A 17,565-nucleotide genomic window follows, 5' to 3' on the forward strand; every position below is an offset into this window, starting at 1 on the left:
GTATACGTGTGGGTTTGATACTATGTGTAAATGTGTATGTAAATGTGTGTGTGGCAAAATAGTGTCAAATCAAAATGAACTGTCACCTAGTCAGTACACATTTGTACAGTATTCATGCATTTAAAATGTCAAGTTGAAAATCCAATTCTGGTGTAACACCCAGATTAACCACTAAATTAAATGGCACTGTTTCTCCTAGTGGAAATACCAATTGTATAAAGGTAGGCTACAACAGATTACTCACACTGAATACGTTTCAAGGCAATAAACGTTACCCATTCAAAATGTACAGTCTCAATAAGCATTCAATAAGTCTTTGAAATGATAATAGTAAATTGCAAGCTTGCAGAAGAAAAACACGTTGGGGCCCGTTTCGTTGGTGCACATGAAAAAGAAAAATATCCACTATGTAAGTTCCACATGAAAATGAGACCTGACTCACGCGAAAAGGATGTTCCCCCACACTGTTATCGTCCTCGATGAATGAAGACCAGTTGAAGTTCACGCAGGCTACTCACGCATTCGACAGTCCCAGATGCATGACGAACACACTAGCAAATGGCAGCTAGCTCCAGGTAGCAGCAGACAGTCCAGCGGAGTCGACAGGAGACTGACTAGCGAGCCGTTCTTACAAACGAGGCTCGGATAGCTTTACTCACTTCGTCTGGTATTATTTTCCCGATAATGACAGTCCAACACTTTCAATCTTCGTAGAGTATACTGTAGTACTGAATAACTCGCGACCACATAAGAAGAAACACGAAAATCATACGCTTGCTACTACACTTATTAGACTTATAAGACTTCACAAAACACTTTATGTAGCCTAACACTGTATATAGTTATCAACACTTGGGCCAGTAGCCTATAGCTACTCTGAGTCTCCAAATTGTTAAAAAACTGTTTCAGCTCCCAACACTGCATCTATCTACTTCGTAGCCCAAAACGTGATCTCTTATTTTCCTCCTAGTAACAAGTGGCAGCAGAATCAGATTCGTGACTCCACATCCTTAATTCTAATTGGCCAAATATAGCCTACATCACTGCCATCTTCTAACACAGGATTGGATAGCAGCATCTGAATACATTGCAGAACTATTTATTAAACACACTAACAAATGTACATATTAATATTGAAAACCCTTAATAAAATCCAAAATTAGTATTTTTTAAAAGGGCTTTACATATCTATCTATCTATCTATCTGTCTATCTATGTTTCAGCACGCTTTCACTACATCTCCCCATGCTACAGTCTTCGGTTCCTGTTTTATAATGCTATACAACCCCAAAACAGAAAAGGTTGGGACTTAGTAGGCTATAAAATGTTGATAAAAATAACAATCTGCAAAAATCTTAAACTCATTTTCAGTCGCAAAAAGAACACAGACAACATCAAATGTTGAAAATGACAAGCTTGACTATTTCATGGAAAATATGTTAATTTAGAATTTTATGAAAAAGTTGAAAAGTTTATGAAACGTTTGCACAACACAATATGGTATGAAAAAGGGCATCCCAGAGAGCCATTATCTCTCAGAAGTAAAGATGTAGGGTGTGTGTGTGAGTGTGTATTCATCACTCTGTTTAAACCTGTGTGCACAAAGATGAAACAATGTAATTGTAATGCTTCTTAACATCCAATTGAGGTACAGCGCCCTCCACAATTATTGGCACCCCTGGTTAAGATGTGTTCTTTAGCTTCTAATAAATTCATTTTTTTTTCCAAATAATATAGGACCACAATGAAAAAAAGCGTAAAATCCAACCTTTAATACAAGTGCATTTATTTAGAAGGAAAAAAATCCCACATTAAGAAATAATTATTCTTCATAAAATCACCTGTTCCACAATTATTGGCACCCCTAACAATTCCTAGGAAATAAATGTAATTAAAGTATTTCTGTCATTTCTGTCATTTCTACAGTAGTTTACAAAGTCAATCAGAGTATGTAGGAACATTTAATTAGTAATTCTTAACATCCTGTTTCCCTGGGCTATCAATATGAAGTGACACAGAGGCCATTTCTCTTCAACATGGGAAAGACAAAGGAACACACTGTTCAAGTAAGGCAGATGTGTGTCGACCCTCACAAGTAAGGCAATGGCTATAAGAAAATAGCCACTCGCACACCTGCCCATATCTATGGTCAGAGGAATCGTTAAGAAGTTTAAAACAACTGGAACAGTGGTAAACAAGCCTGGAAGAGGAGGCAAGTTTATTTTGCCACCACGCACAGTGAGGAGGATGGTAAGAGAAAAAAAAAATATCCAAAACTCACTGTTACAGAATTGCATCAAATGGTTGCATCTTGGGGTCACAAAGTCTCCAAAAAAACCATCAGGCGCTATCTACATGCCAACAAGTTGTTTGGGAGGCATGCAGGGAAAAAACCCTTTCTCACTCAAAATCATAAGCACAAACGTCTGGAGCGGTACTGGGCCTTCAACTGGGACCGTGTGCTTTGGTCAGATGAGACAAAGTTAGAGCTTTTTGGCAACAAACACTCTAAGTGGGTCTGGCGTAACAAAAAGATGAGTATGCAGAACAGCACCTCATGCCCACTGTGAAGTATGGGGGAGGATCGGTGATGCTGTGGGCCTGTTTCTCTTCCAAAGGGCCTGGGAACCTTGTTAGGGTCCATGGCATCATGAATGCTTTGAAATACCAGGACATTTTAAATCAAAATCTGGTGGCCTCTGCCCGAAAGCTGAAGATGGATCGTCACTGGGTCTTTCAGCAAGATAATGACCCTAAACATATGGCCAAGTCTACACAGAAATGGTTCACCAGACACTGTATCAAGCTCCTACCATGGCCATCTCAGTTCCCAGACCTCAACCCCATTGAAAACCTGTGGGGTGAGTTGAAGCGGAGAGTGCAGAGGAGAGAACCCAGGTCGTTGGCTGATTTGGAGATTTTGTGCAAAGAGGAATGGTCGAAGATCCCTCTGTCTGTTTTCTCTAATCTTGTGAAACATTATAAGACAAGATTAGGTGCTGTTTTATTAGCAAAAGGGGGTTGTACAAAGCATTAACATCAGGGGTGCCAATAATTGTGGCACACATGATTGATGTAAAATAATTATTTCTTAATGTGGGATTTTTTTCCTTCTAAATAAATGCACTTGTATTAAAGGTTGGATTTTACGCTTTTTTTCATTGTGGTCCTATATTATTTGGAAAAAAAATGAATTTATTAGAAGTTAAAGAACACATCTTAACCAGGGGTGCCAATAATTGTGGAGGGCGCTGTATATGGGGAGTTAATCGTCTACAGGACATAATATTATTTAAACACTCTGAGAAACCAGAGAAATCTTTGCAAACAAGGGAGAGAGCTGAAAACACATGGGATGGTTGTGGTGTTTTGCACTAGGAAGAGGGATGCTGGGCGCCTAGACAGGCTGGTAAGGAAGGCTGGCTCTGTTGTGGGAGCTGATCTGGAGTGCATCACTTCAGTATCTGACAAAAGGACCCTGAACAAGCTACACAGCATCCTGGACAATGACTATCATCCACTCTACAGCACTATCATACAGCAGAAGAGCTTGATCAGCTGGAGACTACGCTCCATGACATGCACAACAGACAGACTGAGAAAGTCATTTGTACCCAGGGCCATACAACTGTACAATGCTTCACTGAAGGGAAAAGGAGAGTTGGACTTCTATGCATAGTATATCTGCACCTCCACCCTCTTATACACTTGTCATGGCTTACATGTCTACCCTCATGTCTAACTCTTATATTATTACTATGTTAAGTTTATTTTAATTGTCCATATATTTATACTAGTACTGTTATTATTATTACTATGCCTACATTTTGTACTGTACATATTTATTACTGGTCACTAGAATTTAATCTTGCACTGTTGCACTGTTGGACTTATTTGCACTACAAACTTGACACACACCTCAGACTCATAGACTGTATATATAGACCAGTCTATGCTCAGACTGGATCACAGTACCAATCCTCAGTACATTCATGCATACCTTATCTATAGTATTCTACTGCTCCTTTAGTCATGTTGATTTGTTGATTTGCTTTTTAATTTTCCTGTTTACATTGTACTGTATGTTGTGTGTGGTGTCTTGAGCTGCTGGGACCTTGAATTTCCCCTTGGGGATCAATAAAGTATCTATCTATCTTTCTATCTATCTATCTATCTTTTGGACCTCAGGTCAGGTGGCACTGCATCAACCCCAGGCTGTTCCCAGACCAGTCATTGCATGGGCTCAGAGAAACCTGATAACCATTGGCTATGTGCAGTTTGATACTCCATTCAAAAGCTGCAGCCAAAATTGTAACAGCCAAAATTATATTGAGACATGATAGCCTACAGAAAATACCTCTCATCTGATCTACATTACATTACATTACATTACATTTCATTTGGCTGACGCTTTTTAACCAAAGCGACTTACAACATGGAAAAAAAAACAATTCGCATTTCTGACAACAATAAAACATGCAATAAGTGCATCAGTGGGTGTAATAAGTGCATAAATAAGTGTAATAAGTGCATGAATGAGTGTGATTGTCTTAAAGCAACACTAAAGCACTTTTCCTCTGTCACACACATGCTATTTGTTTATTCAGCAAATACTGATGTCCACAGACAAGGTAGAGCATGTTGCATGATTTTATGACAGTATGATGTATTGCGACATCAAAGCAAGTCAAATTTGTGGTTTCTTAGATGTAAGTGACAAGCACCTAATTAAACTACATATCATCTAGGGCCTGCAGTGTATCACACTGAGTAAAGTTATACTAAATGACATCCTGATATCAAAATTCAAATAGAAATCATCAGAATTCATCAACATAATTACATTTCAAATTAATGAACATACAGTATCTTCAATAACAGAGGCCTATTTGGCGGCTACAGGGGCATTCCTGAGTTTATTTGTTCTGGCTCATTCTCATTGTATGCCAAGGTTTTTGACAACAGGAAAGTGAACAGGTGAATCATCACTGTTGAGAGTGAGAATCTCGGTTTTGTTTGTGTTAAGTTTGAGAAAATGATTTTGCATCCATAGTTTTAGGTCAACAAGGCAGTCAGTGAGGCAGTGTGTGTGTGTGTGGGGGGGGGGGTTGGAGGGACAGGGAGGGGTCAGATAGAACTGGAGGTCATCTGCATAGCAGTGGAAGTTAAGGCCAAGAGGGAGAACGCAGTTAAAATTCCACACCCTTCAAGCCAGGGTTCCTGGGAAGCACAGTGTGACAAACTGCTTTCTGTTGATGAGGTGATGACTGATGACTGACACCAACGTAGGGCTGTGCCAGAAACAACAACAGCAGACAGGTGGTGATTTAATGTTATGCAATATGAAGGTGTTATGCAGTAGTTGATTTTTTTCTGGCTCATTCTCTTTCATGTTTGGCAAAGCGGGTATACCTGCTATTAAGCAACTCATTTTTCTTGACAAATTGAATTATCTAGGTGGGCCGTGCCAATATGCCTTGGGCATCATGCTACAGTATATATATATATACAGTCCAAGCTGTCGAGAACTCATTCAGCGCTTTGAACAGAGCGACACACTCAGGTGGAATCCGAAGCCTATCCAGGTTTGAGCTTTGTTACTTTATTGGCTATTACTATTCTGCTGTACCTCTGCTCTAAAGTATTTTACACTTTGGTGTTACAGTTTATTTGAAAGACAATTTTCTGTTGTTACCAGGGCAACATGAAAGCATATCCAAGATGGCACTGTATTATCTGCATTCACACAAAGCGACATTTCTCTTTTAAAACATATATATTTGGAAACTAGTTTATTAAAGGTTTCTAATGGTGTAATTTATATGTCTCTAGGACAAAAACTTGCAAAGATTGAGATGTGTGTTTGGTACAGTTTTTCAAATCCCCAGGGGGGGATTTAGACTCCAGAGGGTTAATGTCTGGAATCCTGTCATAGGGAAATTGATAGTCCATTCTAACCCTATACCACAGTGTGATTTGATTTGATATGAGGAAGAAATGTCCTTTTTTCCCTCGGAAGGCCATCAGCCTACTTTACAAACCTTTTTTTAGGCATGTGTCTCAATGCAGAAGTTTAATAACTTCTTTAGGAAACTCTAGGAAAATACATAATGAAATTGATATCGGTGTCTTTGGTCCACTGCACTTAAAGGAATAGTTCGGAATTTTGGACATAGGACCTCATTTCCAACTTAGTCGGGGTGATATACGTAGGTCGGTGAAGACCATTTTCAGTGAATTTCTGCCCTTCCTTGAGTTGCAGCATTCATCTCGTGCTAACCTGGTGCCGAGATAACACAAGTCAACGGTAACATCCAGCCTGCCACTGAAAACACTCCACAGAACACCCGAAACAAATAAATTATAACGTCAGACTATCGATGCACATGCCTGTGTTGATAGAACAATGTTAGAAATAAAACTAAACTTGCATCGCATTGCAATAGCCTACTTTGTTCCCTGTATGGCAGTGGCCGATTGATATTGAGAAACTAGTCCCTCGAAATGTAATAAATCATTGAGTTGCAAGGTTAGTTTTATTTCTAAAATTATTCTATCAACACGGACATGTATATCGATAGTCTGACGTTTTAATTGACTTGTCTCGGGTGTGCTGTGGAGTGAGTAAGACGGTTTTGGTAAGTTTTGGATGTTACCGTTGAAATGCGTTAGCTCAGAACCAAAGTTAGCAAAGGGGAACGCTGTAACTGAAGGAAGGGGTTAAACGCGATAAAAACGGTCTCCACCGACCTATATCACCTCGGTAAAGTTGGAAATTAGGTCCTATGTCCAAAATTCCGAACTATTCCTTTAAAACAAAACTGCTTTTCAAGCAGCCTACTACATGTTCCATATGGGCTACAAAGGAGCCAAAGACATTTTGCAAAACTAATGCACAAGCCGAGGCTAATAGTTACAAAATTACGGTAGATGTTACACATAAGCTACAAAGTAGGCTACTAGATGCTACATTGTGTATTGTAATTAGGGTAGGCTACTGGATGCTACATTGTGTATTGTAATTAGGGTTGGCTACTAGATGCTACATTGTGTATTTTAATTAGAGTAGGCTACTGGATGCTACATTGTGTATTGTATTTGTTGTAATTAGGGTAGGCTACTGGATGCTACATTGTGTATTGTAATTAGGGTTGGCTACTGGATGCTACATTGTGTATTGTAATTAGGGTTGGCTACTGGATGCTACATTGTGTATTTTAATTAGGGTTGGCTACTGGATGCTACATTGATAACAGCATAATATCACCCATCTAACAGGAGAATTCTGTTTTACTTTCTAGAGAATTTCTGATCCGCAAATCTGATTTCTGGTCCTCTATCAAACGAACCTACTCTGAAATCATGGGTAACACTGCACTTCTTCACATCTAAATATTGCCACATTATGAAATACCAGTTCTGAGAAAAGTATCATTTCCACAAATAAACTTTTTTGTTCTCCCATTGAACAGCATTAGCACAGACTTGCACAACTTTGAGTACATCGTTTATAGATGAGTTGCTGCCATCAGCCCAGCGGGTGGCGCTGCTGTACAACGTCTCTTATCTGTGTCTGGCCGAGTTCCCCAAGCTGGAGAGGATGCTTCGGGAGAGGGCCATGGAGACCCAGATTCTGTTCGGCTCATCCGAGGCCATCCTGCTCAAGGTAACACCCCACTGGCTTCCTGCTTCCACACTATTGTATACACCATTCAGCTCAAGACACAGACCTAGGCCTACTAGGCATATATGCCCATATGGAAATCATATAGAAAAAACGTACTGTACATGCCAGAAATGTGTTTTATATACAAAACTTGTATGATTTAGATAGATAGATAGATAGATAGATACTTTATTGATCCCCAAGGGGATTTACTCTTGAAAGTGGCCCCTTTCTCGTTTTCCTCATACAACGTCATATATAGTCCTTACAGGTTACAATGTTTTATATATTTCAGGTTACACAGATTTAGCAAGGATCTTATAATCGTTTCACTGTCATATAAAAACCTGATAGATTTTTATATGCCAGTGAAACCATTAGTTTCACCAAAATTTTGTATATAAAACACATTGCTGGCATATAAGTTTTTCCTTTATCTTTTCCATATGGTGATTTTGCAATCCAGACTAGAAATGGCAAAAAGGAAGGAAAAGTTAGATAAAAGAAATAATAAGTATTGTCTAGAGTAGCATAGTAGTATTAAAAAGTATTTTCCAGAAAAGGTGGTTTCACTGCACTACTGAATTCCAGTATGGTGTTTCATGAGGAAGGAGTGATCATGGAGAGAGAGGGAGGAGGAGAAGGAGGGAGTGATCATGGAGAGAGAGGGAGGAGGAGGAGGAGGGGAAGGAGGGATCATGGAGGAGGGGAAGGAGTGATCATGGAGAGAGAGGGAGGAGGAGGGGAAGGAGTGATTATGAAGAGAGAGGGAGGAGGAGGGGAAGGAGTGATCATGGAGGAGGGGAAGGGGAAGGAGTGATCATGGAGAGAGAGGGAGGAGGGGGGAAGGAGTGATCATGGAGAGAGAGAGGGAGGAGGAGGGGAAGGAGTTATTATGGAGAGAGGGAGGAGGAGGGGAAGGAGTGATCATGGAGAGAGGGAGGAGGAGGGGAAGGGGAAGGAGGGATCATGGAGGAGGGGAAGGAGAAGGAGTGATCATGGAGAGAGAGGGAGGAGGAGGGGAAGGGGAAGGAGGGATCATGGAGGAGGGGAAGGAGAAGGAGTGATCATGGAGAGAGGGAGGAGGAGGAGGGGAAGGAGTGATCATGGAGAGGGAGGAGGGGAAGGAGTGATTATGGAGGAGGGGAAGGGGAAGGAGGGATCATGGAGAGAGGGAGGAGGAGGAGGGGAAGGAGGGATCATGGAGAGAGGTAGGAGGAGGGGAAGGAGTGATCATGGAGAGAGAGTGAGGAGGAGGGGAAGGAGGGATCATGGAGAGAGGGAGGATGAGGAGGAGAAGGAGTGCTTCACATGATGAACAGCTAAGGGCACAACACCGGCACTTTAGACAGGAGAACACCGTAGACAGTAGAACACTTTAGACACTGTAGACAGGAGAACACTTTAGACACTTTAGACAGGAGAACACCGTAGACAGGAGAACACTTTAGACACTTTAGACAGGAGAACACTTTAGACACTGTAGACAGGAGAACACTTTAGACACTGTAGACAGGAGAACACTTTAGACACTTTAGAGAGGATAACACTGTAGACAGGAGAACACTTTAGACACTGTAGACAGGAGAACACTTTAGACACTGTAGACAGGAGAACACTTTAGACACTTTAGAGAGGATAACACTTTAGACACTGTAGACAGGAGAACACTTTAGACACTTTAGACAGGAGAACACTTTTGCTTTTTTGCGTTAAGTCCGATGGCACAAAAATAATCATTCCTCATCAAAATAATCATTCGTCTCCTAGTGTGCGCTCACCAGTGACAACTTGGTGAGGTGCCTGTTCCCGAAGCTTGCAGTAGCAGTGGAGAAGAATGAGGCCATGCTTGCTGTGCAGTGCCTGCAGAAGGCAAAAGAGTGGATCAACGATATTGTCAATGAAGTTGAAGGCCTTACACAAAAGTAAGATTATATTCTTAATAGGAAAAACATATTAACTGTGAAGCTAAGGTAGCCTAACAGTAACCAGCTGGGCAGCAGCTGTGTGGTAGACTAGGCCTCTGTAAGCTGGGCAGCAGCTGTGCGGTAGACTAGGCCTCTGTAATCTGGGCAGCAGCTGTGCGGTAGACTAGGCCTCTGTAATCTGGGCAGCAGCTGTGCGGTAGACTAGGCCTCTGTAATCTGGGCAGCATCTGTGCAGTAGACTAGGCCTCTGTAATCTGGGCAGCATCTGTGCGGTAGACTAGGCCTCTGTAATCTGGGCAGCAGCTGTGCGGTAGACTAGGCCTCTGTAATCTGGGCAGCAGCTGTGCGGTAGACTAGGCCTCTGTAATCTGGGCAGCAGCTGTGCGGTAGACTAGGCCTCTGTAATCTGGGCAGCAGCTGTGCAGTAGACTAGGCCTCTGTAATCTGGGCAGCAGCTGTGCAGTAGACTAGGCCTCTGTAATCTGGGCAGCATCTGTGCAGTAGACTAGGCCTCTGTAATCTGGGCAGCATCTGTGCAGTAGACTAGGCCTCTGTAATCTGGGCAGCAGCTGTGCAGTAGACTAAGCCACTGTAATCTCTGTAATAGTCATGTTTTTCTTTGAAACACAATGTTATTAAGTGTAACTAACATATTTTGTCACAGCTATTATTTATATTTATTTATTCTGTTATATTTATACAACAGAATCATGTAAGATTAATGTGGTTATATTCTTTTCAGTGCATGTTTAGCCTAACTAAATAACATCATAATGGAGAAGATATTTTCAGACCTGCCAATCTTGAAAAACAATTTGAGTACTACCTCAAACCAGGAAATGTTCACACTGGTCTGTTTTTCGGCTGCATACAAGGCCAGACAACATAAATGTTGGCAATCTGTGTATAAAAATCCACCCGTGTTGATAGAAAGGGCACTGTAGTCACTAACTACCTCTTGTGCTCTTTTTGTTGCTTAGGTATGAGGAACACTGCAAAGATGTTGCCACAACTGTTAGTGATGTCATTACTGAAAAGCATAATACAGAGAAGAAAAAGGAGAAATTGAGTAAAGAAATTGAGGCAATGAAAGAGGGTTTGGAAAAATACAAAAATGACCAGAAAGAAGTAACCAATAAACTGGGCAAGATAGAGCAAGACTTAACCACCAAATTTAATGAGCTTTTACGGTTTGACCAAGGTGTTTTTATTCCTTTTCGCGAAGTTCTACTCTTGGCAGCAAATTTACATCTGAAGACTGAGATCCGTATGCTTACTGCAGAGAAAAATAGGCTGAGAATTGAGGAGTGGATCATCCAGAAAAAAGTGATCTACTGGCAGATGAAGATTACCAAAGCCAGCATAGAAGTGGGTAAGAACCATTTTGTCATTACATTTGCGAGGATGTAAACACACACAAAGTATGATCAAAATCATACTTTTAGTTTTGCACCTTTAACTAAACAAGCATTATGAAAGTCAAGGTACTCCGGTCTTTTCCCAGCACACTGAAATGATCATGTATATTAGAGGGGGTTGGCGCCCCCTGCAGTATATAGTGTGTCATGCGCACTATTGGCATCTTTCCTCCAGGACACCATTTATGGGAATGTGTGTACGAGCCGACAGAGATCATATCCGATGTTGACAGGCAAGGCAATATTGCACAATTGTTAGTCTACTGAATATTTGCAATTAGTAATTAGTGATCCTCTGGGACATTAGCATGCAAGTGGCAATACTAGCTCTTCATATCAGATAGGCTAGGGCCGTAGAGGACAAGCAATGCTAGCTCTTCGTATCAGATAGGCTAGGGCCGTAGAGGACAAGCAATGCTAGCTCTTCATATCAGATAGGCTAGGGCCGTAGAGGACAAGCAATGCTAGCTCTTCATATCAGATAGGCTAGGGCCGTAGAGGACAAGCAATGCTAGCTCTTCATATCAGATAGGCTAGGGCCGTAGAGGACAACAAGCAATGCTGTAGTCTCACTTACAAAATGACTTCTAAACTGTAGTGAACTTGCATAGGATGCCTTTAAATAACATTGTAGATGTAATTGTCAATTTAATGTTGATTCTTAATTCTACTCTCCGCCTTTACAGGTTCAATTCCATCCCCAGAGCATCTGCCTGAGGTTCAGGCTCACCTGAGCAAAATTTGTGAGATTCTACTTGCCCTACTTCGATTCTGGGACACAGTCGGTAAAATGCTGGATTCCCTGAACCAGACGACCTTTGCTAATGAAGACATGATTGAATATCTAGATGTTGTGAAAGAGCAGTTTTTGACATCAATCACTGAAGCTAAAAAGGTATAAATGTGACTTGGCCAAACACTAATGACTCTGAATGATTCAGCATTCAAATAAAACCTCCAAACATCCTGTCAAATGAAGGAGCTGCAGGAAGTAGTGATCTGCATGCTGGATTGTGTCTGCGTGGCTTTCACCTGGAAAAAGGAAAAGAAAGCAGACAAAATATAATAGCCATCTCATAACTCACAAACACTGTGGGTGTGTGTGTTTGGGTGTGTGTGATTTATTACAGATTATTATTATTATTGATAAATTACAGGTTTGGAAGATGTTTGGTGAGGGATGTGTGAGAGCCAAAGAGGTATTCTCTGTCCAGACCAAAGCCTACCAGTTCCTGGAGGTCAACACCTCCTCGCTCTCCAAGCAGGCCTGGCAGGTGGCACATGATGCTGTGATGGAGAAGCTGATGCAGATCGAGCCTTCCAGCACTCCTGCCATCACCGACGGAACCTCAGAACAACCTACTGACCCATGATCCTGTGATCCCATCCTGATCTGATCCATGATCCTGTGATCCCATACTGATCTGATCCGGGATCCTGTGATCCCATACTGATCTGATCCGGGATCCTGTGATCCCATACTGATCTGATCCGGGATCCTGTGATCCCATTTGCCTGTTGTGCTTTACAACTGTTTCTGCCATAATTGCTGGCCTGGCTTCTTGTCCGGGGTTCGAGATGTTTTGCTGTGTAACTGATTTGTTTTGCCGGGTGTCTAGTAGTGAAGTAGTGGAACTGGGAATTTATTAATGTGATGAGCATGAACTGTGTGTGAGGGCTGAAGCCCAATGGTGGTGGGTTCATGTGTGTAAGATGGTGCTGATGGATGGTACCTTCATTGTCTCCCTTTTTTGTAAGTTGCTTTGCTTAAATCAGCCACATGACTAAAGGTACATGTAAATGTAACAGAAGCTTGCAGGTGTGAGTTTTAGTTTTTTTAGTCTTGGTTGAGCGAGAAACTTTTGACCATTTCACATTAAGAGGCTTCTTATCATTTTTATCGTCATCATTATCAATAAAACAATATTGACAGTAGTTTGTATTAAGAGGAATACAATGACGCCAAGTGTTTCACTAAGATCTATTTTCCGTGTACATTGTGATTGAAATGTACACATCTTAATTTGTTTAATCTAGCTTTCACTATCTTCTATTGGGAGTTGCCACTGCAGCTGGTGTCTACTGTTTTAACCAATTAAATCAATTAAATGTCACATGTCCTGCTTTGTTGTCTGTAATTGGGTCTAACATTCACACTCTTGACTACACGGCCGTCAGAGTTTCCTTACATCATGTCAGTAGATCTGTAAATCAACAGAGATGAAGCTAGAAGCGACCAAATACTTCCATGTTTTCCCTATTAAAATACACTTACACGAGTAGTCACACGACTAAGTATGGTGAGACAAAATAAAACGTGGTGCATTTCTAAGCAGGTAAGAGGGATAACTTTATTGTGTGGCGCAGCAATATTCTCACTCTTGCACTTTCAGTTTCACTTTGGAGTGAGGATATTACTGCGCTGAGTCTAACGGTGCAGTCAGACGCCTCCGTCCGCCAACGTATGCCTCATTTTGTCACATTTCCATAAACGCGAACTGATTGGTTTGTCAGTGTTCGAATATTTGCATACACGGAATTTCATTGGCTGGCGCTTGCGCTATCCGTCAAAAGTTGAACATTTCTCAACTTTTTAGCGGAGGCAACGTATCTCAGGCAACGCATCGGACCCACAATTCAGTGCGGCATGAAATGAAGTCCAGCCAATGTAAAGTGAATGGGAAAACAACGGACGATCGTTGGCGGACGCAAGCGTGTGACTGCGCCGTAAGTGCTGCCAACGTTATTCCGCCACACAATATAGTTATCCCTCTTACCTGCTTAGAAATGCACCACGTTTTATTTTGTCTCACCATACTTGGTCGTGTGACTACTTGTGTAACTGTGAGGGAAAACATGGAAGTGTTTGGTTGCTTCTAACTTCATCTCTGTATGGATCCTAATGAATGCATTGGGCTAGCTAAGTGCTATCACCGTAGCGTCGCGCAACAGAGCCAGTGAGTGCACGCATTGAAACGTGAGAGGTATGTATCAACTCGTCTTAGTTAAGGGAATAACATAGTTTAATATGAAAAAACGGTGAAGTGTTGCTTTAACAGCACCAACTAGTTGAACGATGGACAACAGACGTACACGGACAAATTGCAGATTAAGAGATGCAGCAGGTTAAAGGGCACAGTGCAGATTAAGGGATGCAGCAGGTTAAAGGGCATATTAAGGGATGCAGCAGGTTAAAGGGCAGATTAAGGGATGCAGCAGGTTAAAGGGCACAGTGCAGATTAAGGGATGCAGCAGGTTAAAGGGCAGATTAAGGGATGCAGCAGGTTAAAGGGCAGAATAAGGGATGCAGCAGGTTAAAGGGCAGATTAAGGGATGCAGCAGGTTAAAGGGCACAGTGCAGATTAAGGGATGCAGCAGGTTAAAGGGCAGAATAAGGGATGCAGCAGGTTAAAGGGCAGATTAAGGGATGCAGCAGGTTAAAGGGCACAGTGCAGATTAAGGGATGCAGCAGGTTAAAGGGCAGAATAAGGGATGCAGCAGGTTAAAGGGCAGATTAAGGGATGCAGCAGGTTAAAGGGCATATTAAGGGATGCAGCAGGTTAAAGGGCAGATTAAGGGATGCAGCAGGTTAAAGGGCAGATTAAGGGATCCAGCAGGTTAAAGGGCACAGGGCAGATTAAGGGATGCAGCAGGTTAAAGGGCAGATTAAGGGATGCAGCAGGTTAAAGGGCAGATTAAGGGATGCAGCAGGTTAAAGGGCAGATTAAGGGATGCAGCAGGTTAAAGGACAGAATAAGGGATGCAGCAGGAACCCTCAGGTTACAAGCCCGAAGCCCTAATCAGTAGGCCACGGCTGCCCCAATTTGACACATACAGTAGTAGATGTGAAAGGTATATTTCCTAGTGTTGCGCTATATTTACTTGTGTGTAGAGTTTTGGCACAGTGAGCGAAGTTTTGCAAAATGTGTTCAAGCAACGGGCAAAAACTGTAAAAGGCTTGATGCCACAGCAATTCAACTATGAGCCATAAAATGTGTATTTAGATTGGATATGTGCAGCAAACAAGTGACTCTTATCAAAGCTTTAGAGCGTACTGTACCTCCAAAGCAGCTTTTTCAGCAGCAGAGGTTTTGGATGATTTGGATACTACAGATGCTGTCTTAGGGCTGATGTTTTAGATAGGATACTGCAGATGCTGTCTGATGTTTTAGATAGGATACTACAGATGCTGTCTTGTCTTAGGGCTGATGTTTTAGATAGGACACTACAGATTCTGTCTTTGGGCTGATGTTGTGTGTGTGTGTGTGTGTGTGTGTGTGTGTGTGTGTGTGTGTGTGTGTGTGTGTGTGTGTGTGTGTGTGTGTGTAGGACACTACAGGTGTCTGGACCAATTCCACAGTCAGCAGCAGAGGGAGACATGTTATGTTAACACCAGGTCCAACCCAGGACAACCTTATGACCTGCAGGACACACACACACACACACACACACACACACACACACACACACACACACACACACACACACACACACACAGCCGTCATCTTCAACATGCCCCCATGGAACAGAAACACACAGACACACACACACACACACAGCCATCATCTTCAACATGCCCCCATGGAACAGAAATACACACTCTTCTCCCTCATACAGCAATCAAGCATAACCCATATAGGTCAGCTGTGAAAAAAAATTGGGTCACCACTAACCTGCACTAACCTATGTGGCCACAAGGTGGCAGATGCTCTCAGCCTGAATCAGGTTAATGCAAGTGGAGATGTTTAGCAGAAAGCTACTGGACAGGCCAACTGCGATCTCTCTGGAGACTGTAATTTGCTCAATTTTGTGAAGACAAACTTGATCATTTTTAGCTACAATAAGACAATAAATACTTGATGTAGCCTAGGCTACTATAAGGTTATCTTGTGGTTGGTAGAGCAGTGGCTATGTTATGTGGCTGGAGTAATGATGGATATAAATATTAATAATGCCCATAAGGAGGCATGGCTCAGTGGTGTGAGCGCAGACTCTACTCACCCAGCGCATGGGAGTGGATCTGTCCTGTGATGGCAGGCTGTTTGGGAAGAGATTACACAACCCTTTATCAACTCAGAAATGTGGATTAATGTGTGAATAACCTATTTGAGTCTATACCAACATCTCTAGGCCTAATGATATTGTTATTATTAATACTAATATAATATCATTGTTGTTGTTGTTAAAGGTAACTTCGTCAACATAAGCCAACCCCCATAATGGCAAAAGGAGGAGGCATTTTTCGTGACGCTTATTCATAGCTGATTGGTTTAGAGACATGTCGTATTCATAGCTGATTGGTTTACAGACTTGTCCGTCTAGCGGCCTTATCTCGGCTATGAAAAAAGGGTAGCCTACATCGGTAAGCCCCGGAGGAAGTCGGAGGGACGTTTCCTTTCCTGTATTTGAAGAAAAGGGGAATTTTAGCCTGAAAATAAATGACGCTGTTGTGATTATTTTAGTAGTCGTCTCTCCTTCGCCCGGTCGTGTCTGCGCGCGGGAGTAGAATGTTGTGTTCCTCGGGACATTGATAGCGGGAAGGTCTCGCATCGCAGGGCTGGGACGCTGAACCTGCTGCTGCCCCGTTCACTTTAATGCCCCGATAGTTTTATCCCCGGAGTACCGAGCCGTGTCCCGAAGAGAGGCTATCATGTCGGGGAAGCATTTTAAAGGCCACGAGGTCAGCTGCTGCATCAAATACTTCATATTCGGATTCAACATCATCTTCTGGGTAAGGATCCGTGCGAACTCGCTCTCTTTTGTTTAGAGAGCCAGGCACGACAGAGGATCCAACCGACCGCTTCTTCTAATGACTAGCCTATTACAAATGGGTTATTTGGATATTTGCTGTTAAAATGACACACATTCATGTTATTGTATTTAAACATCGGGTTTGGCCGTTTCCCAGACATAAATTGGAGTTTTGAATTGGCGGCTCGTATGACGGTGCGGCGGGCGTTCTGTGGCTGGATCCGCGCGCCGGTCCTGGCGCGGTGCAGGGGATTCGGTCTCTGCCTGCTGAGCCGAGGGCTGCGCGAAATAATCGGATTTGTGGGTGGACTCTCTGTCACGATCAATTCTGTTAGGCCGCATTCACAGTTTATTATCACGAGATAGGCTATAGGCTCCTATAGGAAATATGCCGGGGTTGGCATGACAGTGGATGTTCATGTAGCCTGATGGCTTTTCTTCCACAGGCTAGTAGTAAGCTACCTTGCACCCGCAGTTTGGCCTTGGCATTTGGAGGCTGTGGGTGCTTTTGTTGTTAAAAACTTCCTTCTGTGTGTGTGTGTGTGTGTGTGTGTCTGTGTCTGTGTCTGTGTGTGTGTGTGTGTGTGCGTGTGTGTGCGCGCGCGTGTGTGTGTGTGTGTGTGTGTGTGTGTGTGTGTCTGTGTCTGTGTCTGTGAAAGAAGGATGTCTTCGTTGGCAGTGGCAGAGAGGGGAAGAGTTAGTGTGTAGGCCTTGTCAGTGGTCACTGAGTAGCCAGTGAGTAGTCGACTGCACAGGTGCATTGGCCTATTTTGGTTCCCCGGCCATGACAGGACTCAGCCAG

At 42.5% G+C, this 17,565-nt stretch overlaps 2 protein-coding genes across 3 annotated transcripts in view; both read left to right on the forward strand.

Annotated features, from left to right (window-relative positions):
• The first annotated feature begins 5,419 nt into the window (after window positions 1-5,419).
• On the forward strand, window positions 5,420-13,126 carry LOC134060421 (uncharacterized). The gene is made up of 7 exons (XM_062517132.1): window positions 5,420-5,585; window positions 7,302-7,366; window positions 7,473-7,666; window positions 9,437-9,591; window positions 10,575-10,966; window positions 11,699-11,907; window positions 12,170-13,126. The coding sequence occupies exons 1-7, from the start codon at window positions 5,473-5,475 to the stop codon at window positions 12,383-12,385; spliced, it is 1,344 nt and encodes a 447-aa protein (XP_062373116.1). The 5' UTR covers window positions 5,420-5,472; the 3' UTR covers window positions 12,386-13,126.
• A 3,233-nt stretch (window positions 13,127-16,359) lies between these two features.
• tspan5a (tetraspanin 5a) overlaps window positions 16,360-17,565 on the forward strand; it is a 28,424-nt gene continuing 27,218 nt past the window's right edge. For both annotated transcript variants that reach the window (XM_062516396.1, XM_062516397.1), the window contains exon 1: window positions 16,360-16,743. In XM_062516396.1, the coding sequence (XP_062372380.1) occupies window positions 16,663-16,743 (81 nt within the window). In that variant the 5' untranslated portion in view covers window positions 16,360-16,662. The remainder of the gene's footprint in view (window positions 16,744-17,565) is intronic.

Source organism: Sardina pilchardus, chromosome 16 (genome assembly GCF_963854185.1).
Source record: "Sardina pilchardus chromosome 16, fSarPil1.1, whole genome shotgun sequence".
Lineage (NCBI taxonomy): Eukaryota > Metazoa > Chordata > Actinopteri > Clupeiformes > Clupeidae > Sardina > Sardina pilchardus.

Coding starts and splice junctions, on each gene's coding strand:
- LOC134060421 (XM_062517132.1), top strand. CDS start 5,473: ATGCCTTGGGCATCATGCTACAGTATATATATATATACAGTCCAAGCT. Junction 7,667..9,436: donor CCGAGGCCATCCTGCTCAAG/GTAACACCCCAC, acceptor TTCGTCTCCTAG/TGTGCGCTCACCAGTGACAA. Junction 11,908..12,169: donor CAATCACTGAAGCTAAAAAG/GTATAAATGTGA, acceptor GATAAATTACAG/GTTTGGAAGATGTTTGGTGA.